At 40.6% G+C, this 5,967-nt stretch overlaps 1 protein-coding gene across 1 annotated transcript; it reads left to right on the top strand.

Annotated features, from left to right (window-relative positions):
- Positions 1 to 678: 678 nt before the first annotated feature.
- Positions 679 to 3,366, top strand: LOC148928585 (uncharacterized). Its single transcript, XM_089056715.1, has one exon. It carries the CDS (start codon positions 679 to 681, stop codon positions 3,364 to 3,366), a length of 2,688 nt encoding a protein of 895 aa, XP_088912841.1.
- The last annotated feature ends 2,601 nt before the right edge of the window (positions 3,367 to 5,967 follow it).

The raw sequence follows: 5,967 nt of genomic DNA on the forward strand, positions 1-5,967 counted from the left end.
GATACTTCACACCTTAATTCAATAAAACTCGGGAGAGTTGAGGTTTTGAGTGGGATCTTTAATCTAATCGAACTATTAGGAGTTAGGTCTAAGAATTAGAAGGGGACTTCAATTATTACACCTAATCTACGGATTTCTCACCTCGGGAGGGGGTTTAATCTATATTTGTGATTGATTCAACAATTCTGGAGACTTTAAATGGTAAATCGGTTTCAATTGGGTTAGGCTATGAGTTGTGCATCGGATCCTTGAATTCTGCATATTTCTCTATCATTTTTACAACTTGCTTCTTTGTTTACTTGTTTAAGTGCTTATTTTAATCTCTGTTTTTAAATGCTTTTAGTAGTTGTTAGTTTAAAACCAAAATTCTCGATCGTCTGGATAGTAGTTGAAATTGGTTCGTGGTACTTAGGTTTACACTTAATTGTCTCTGTGGGATACGATATACTCTTGCTTGCTGTTTGCTACGATAGCCCCGTACACTTGCGGGTATTAATTGGGTAAAATAAAGTTGAGTCAAGTTTTTGGCGCCGTTGCCGGGGATGATTTTTGTGTTATATAGCTTGATTTCGTGATAATAATCAAGACTACTACTTCAGACATTACTCCTTTATTTTTATTTTTTTTCTTTTCTTTTAATTTTTCGAGTTCTCACAATTGTGTTTCTTATTCAGGTGTATGCACACACGTTCTAAAGGCTTGCCTCTAGAACCTTTCGACTTTGAGATCGAAGCATCGAACCGGAAGAGGAACGCATATAGGAGACTCACAAAGAAGATTCAAGCTTCTTCGCCAAACCGCGTAGGAGCATCTTCAGATCGGAGGGACCTCTCACCTATTCGATCACCAGTTCAGGATCATCTTCAGCTTGATCCCGATTCTCCTTTTCTGATGGAGAACGAAGAAGGGAACAACAACGGAGGCAACAATGGCCCACCACCCCCTCCTCCCACTAATGCTGAGCTCCTACGACAGCTGGAGGAATTGCGTCGACAGGTTAATCGTGAACCAGCTGTGCCGGTGCAGAATCAATATGTATACCACGGAGTGGCAAACCCAACTGTATTTAACAATATTGACGCCAACAACTTTGAGCTGAAACCAGGACTGATCCAGATGGCGAAAAATAATGCTTTTAGGGGCAAATCCTCAGATGACCCTAACAAGCATATTACCAAGTTCATTCAGATCTGCAACACGACGAAAATGAATGGAGTGACAGATGATCAGATTCGATTGAGACTGTTTCCTTTTTCTTTGGAAGACGCGGCAAAGGATTGGCTCGAGAGTTTGACACCGGGGTCCATTAGAACATGGGACCGGATGGTCCACAAATTCTTGGAGAAGTTCTATCCCCCTAGTGAGGCTATTAAGAGGCAACACGAGATCATTGCCTTCCAGATGATTCCTGCGGAGACTATTAAAGATGCATGGGGGAGATTCAAGGCCCTGCTGAAGAGGTGTCCCAATCATGGCTTATCCCCAACAGTGCAAGTCATTACATTCTTCAAGGGATGTATACCTGAAGCACAACGGGAGTTAAATCTCAGCGCGGGAGGTAATCTTCTCAAGAAAGGAGAGGAAGAGGCGATGGAGGTGATTGAAGAGCTTGCATCCAGTGATGAAGGATGGAGCAACGAAAGGAGTAAGGTGCATAGGGTGGCTTCTACCACGGATCATGATACAATGAGCACCTTATCCGACAAGCTGGATGCCTTAACCATGAAATTTGACTGCATGGCGATGAGGCAACCGTCACAAGAGCCCCAAGGAAGTATGGAGGATGTGAATTACGTGCAGCAGGGGAGCAACATGTATTACAATAACTCACGCCCGAACTTTAATGGTGGAGGATACAACCAGTATGGGAACAAGGGGCATCCAAATCTCTCTTACGGGAATCCAAATAATGCTCTACAGCCTCCTCCGGGATTCACAGTCTCTGATGGGATGGTGAACGACCCCAAGAAGATGACCACGGAGGACATACTCAAGTCCTTCATGCTACAATCTAATAAGGTCATGGAGCAGAATAATCAGAGGATGGAGAAGGTCGAGACAGATGTACAAGGAATGACCACTCATTTGAAGAACATTGATATTCAGATCAGCCAGATTTCCCAGACTGTGAGTACTCTTACTCAATCGGGAAAATTCCCTGCTACCACCAGTGTCAATCCCAAGGACTGCAAAGCTATACATCTGAGGAGTGGAACAAACTATGAGGGACCTTCAATGCCATCCGAGAATGAGGGTAGAGTAGCAGAAAAGAGAGCTGAAGAGGATGAATTGGTCGAAGAAGGTGAGACAGTGCAAATTTCTACTCCACCTAAGGAGAACACGACTATACCTTCACCCACACCACATACAGCTCATACTCCAGCTGAAGTGAGGATCCCTTATCCTCAACGTGTTCAGAAGAAGAAGATAGATGCTCAGTTCTCGAGGTTCTTAGACATCTTCAGGAAGGTGAACTTGAATATCCCATTGGTGGAGGCACTTCAAGAAATGCCTAAATATGCAAAGTTCCTAAAAGATGTGCTCTCCAAGAAGAAGAAGTGGACTGACTATGAGACGGTGAACATATCTGAAAACTGTAGTGCCATAATTCAGAAAAAGCTACCGGCCAAGCTTAAAGATCCTGGGAGTTTCAACATCTCATGCGTCATTGGAAATGACAGACAGACAAAGGCACTTTGTGATCTGGGGGCGAGCATAAATTTGATGCCATTATCATTTTTCAGAAAGATGAAGATCGACACTCTCAAGCCGACTACAATCACACTGCAGATGGCAGATAGAACCGTCACCTATCCTAAAGGAATTGTTGAGGACGTTCTTGTGAAGGTACACGACTTCATATTTCCCGTCGATTTTGTAGTGTTGGATATGGAAGAAGACGTGAATGTACCGCTTATCCTGGGGCGTCCATTCCTTGCAACGGGAAAAGAATTAATAGATATAGCGAGGGGAGAGCTCACTCTTCATATGGGCAACAAACGCCACATCTTATCTATCTACAATGCTATGAAGAGTCGTGAGGAAGAGGAACTGGTTACGAAGAAGGAGTGCAAAGCTGTGCTTGTTGTAGAAGTCCAAAAGGCACAAGAAATTGAGTCCACATTTGAGGATTTCTCTTTGCCGCAGTGGATGTTTGGTTCATGTGGTGGATCAATTTCTAAAGAAGAGACTGCATCAAATGCCAAAGTGAAGGAGAAGAAAACAAAAGCTGAAAATTCACCCAAAGTGGAAACCAAAATTTCTGATGGAGCTCTGAAGAATACTTGGTGGAAGAAGAGATTGGCGAGATCCTATGCTTCCAAGATTGGCAGAAAATCCAACACCACCATTTATGGCGTGACATGATGCAGCTCATGGAGGACGTCGAGCCAACGACGATAACCAAAGGCACTGTAGGGGAGGTAACCCCTAGTAGGTAACTTTTAATTTTATCGTTTTAGTTTATTTTTGGTGTGTTTTGTGTTGCTTTCATACCATGTAAGTCTCCCTTCTCCACCAACTTTTCAAACTTATTCTTTGCATAGCTTTGAATAAGTTTGGGGGGATGATATGGTGGATAGGGATACTAACGAGGTACTTATCTTATTGCTTTAGATTGATTAGTTGTCTTTCGTTGCTTTTTATTTTGTTTTAGGATAGAATTGTTTTGTTTGGTTGTGATTGATTGAAAATTTAGAGGCTTGAAGTGAAAAAAATTTGGTTTCTTGGGGTAAAGACTAGTTGTTAATGATAAAAACATCATCCATCTTTTAAGCTATCATGGTCTTTGACTTAAGAGTTTGAGTAATAGGTGCATAAGTAACGAATTGCTTGTTTGCCTTGATTCATGCTATTACCTGGGTGAGATTTGAGCCAAAACTTCTTTTTTGTGTGATTTTTTTATCATATGCTTGTTATTGTTTCTAGAACTTGCTCCTAATCATATTAAATCTACATAGTGAATGTGAATTTAGGAGATGACGTTAGGCATTCTTTGTTCTCCCCTTCACAAATGTATATATTTTTGTCTTAATCCCTAGTTCGCCCTCCTAGCCTAAAAAGTGTCACAATGTCAAATATTTGTTAAGTCACCGTCAAGAGTGATAAGCCTACAAACTTGGAAGCACATATGGGGCGTTGTAAAAAAAAAAAAATGTAATGGAGGTATAAGCTAGACGAAGTCTAGAGGAATAAGGAAAAAAAAAACAATAAATTTGTGGAGGTATAAGCTAGACGAAGTCTAGAAGAGTTATTGGTTGGGTTTCTAAATAAGTGGGGACCGGATGGGAGGAAGAAGTTCGACAAAGTCTTACTTATCTGAGATTTGTTATGAGAAATGGTCTTTTGTTGGGATTTGTAATATGCGAGTACTTGGGCTTATCTTACTTCTCAGCCACTTTAGCCAAAATGTTCCCTACCGTCCAAAAAGCCACATTACAACCTTAATAAAGTCCTTTCTGATTTTAGATTCACTTTCACATTCTAGTAGAGGATATGTTTGATTTTGAGCAAGCCTATGGTAAACACTGCTTGTATTTTGATTTGAGAGTATTATTTCTATACATACACTTTTGAGAGTGAGATACATATACACATATCTTGAGAGAAGCATGAATCCAAGGTGATATACGAGTTAGTAGTAAAAGTGCATTCGACGGCTTGACTTTATAGAATTTATATTGTGATATGCTCTTGTCTTCCATACTCTTTGAAACAATGATGATGTCTAAATCCCTTTAAATCCAAGTCTTCTTTTAGTTCTTTTTTCTTCATTGCTCGAGGACTATCAATTATGTAAGTTTGGGGGAGTTGACATACTTGGATTTTACATGGTTTTAGAGGGTGGTTTTGTATGAATTGGAGCATATTTCGTCTATTATTAGGCGTGTTTATATCTACTTCTCTATTATGTTGGTATGTTGACCATTTTGTTAAGAATGTGTAGAAAAAGGTACAAAATATGTGGATGTGCAGCAGCCTTGGTTTGAGACAATATTTACGGGAGATTTTGAAGTCCAATCAGCCCCTAATGCATACCAATCTCTTCGTCTTCGAAAGAGCTTCGCGTAGGTATCTCACACGCCTCAATCGGAGTTCGGTAGAAGAAGTTATGGCCGTTATACAAACACTGCGCTGTCCAGAAAATCTCACCCGACCGGGTGAATTAATGCCCTATAATTCCACCCGGCCGGGTGGCGTAATTATGCCTGCGAGATTCCAGAGAGTACCAAAGAAGTCCCACCCGGCCGGGTGTATTTCCAGTGGATTAATTCCACCCGGCCGGGTCCGTCATTTTGGCGTTTTTCAAAGCAGAAACGCTATTTTTGAAGAGGAAAATAAGAAGGAAGAATTAGGTCAATTCTATTCATTCTCTACATGCGACAAAACACACGCTCTCTTTTTGTGAAGAACTCTTGGAAGAAGATTGAAGATTCAAGCTTCAATTCCTCCGCCAATTGCGATTCGGATCATGATTTCCATTGTTTTGCTTAGTTTCTTTTTGTTTTCTACCATGAACATGAGTAGCTAAACATCTTTTATGTAGAATTCTTGGTGAAGATGCATTGATTCATAGTTTTAATCCAATTGACTTCGTTTTTATCTAGCTCTTGTAATTGTTTGGTTTATTCCTGTGCTTTTTCCTGTCAATTGCTTGATCACCAATTGGTAGTGTTATGGTTTCTTAGAGTAATCGGGAGGTGAAATAATTAATCTTGAAAGAGGGATACTTCACACCTTAATTCAATAAAAGTCGGGAGAGTTGAGGTTTTGAGTGGGATCTTTAATCTAATCGAACTATTAGGAGTTAGGTCTAAGAATTAGAAGGGGACTTCAATTATTACACCTAATCTACGGATTTCTCACCTCGGGAGGGGGTTTAATCTATATTTGTGATTGATTCAACAATTCTGGAGACTTTAAATGGTAAATCGGTTTCAATTGGGTTAGGCTATGAGTTGTGCATCG

This window comes from Salvia hispanica, chromosome 4, assembly GCF_029641045.1.
Source record: "Salvia hispanica isolate PSC_SH4W2 chromosome 4, Shi_PSC_v1, whole genome shotgun sequence".
Lineage (NCBI taxonomy): Eukaryota > Viridiplantae > Streptophyta > Magnoliopsida > Lamiales > Lamiaceae > Salvia > Salvia hispanica.

Coding starts and splice junctions, on each gene's coding strand:
- LOC148928585 (XM_089056715.1), top strand. CDS start 679: ATGCACACACGTTCTAAAGGCTTGCCTCTAGAACCTTTCGACTTTGAG.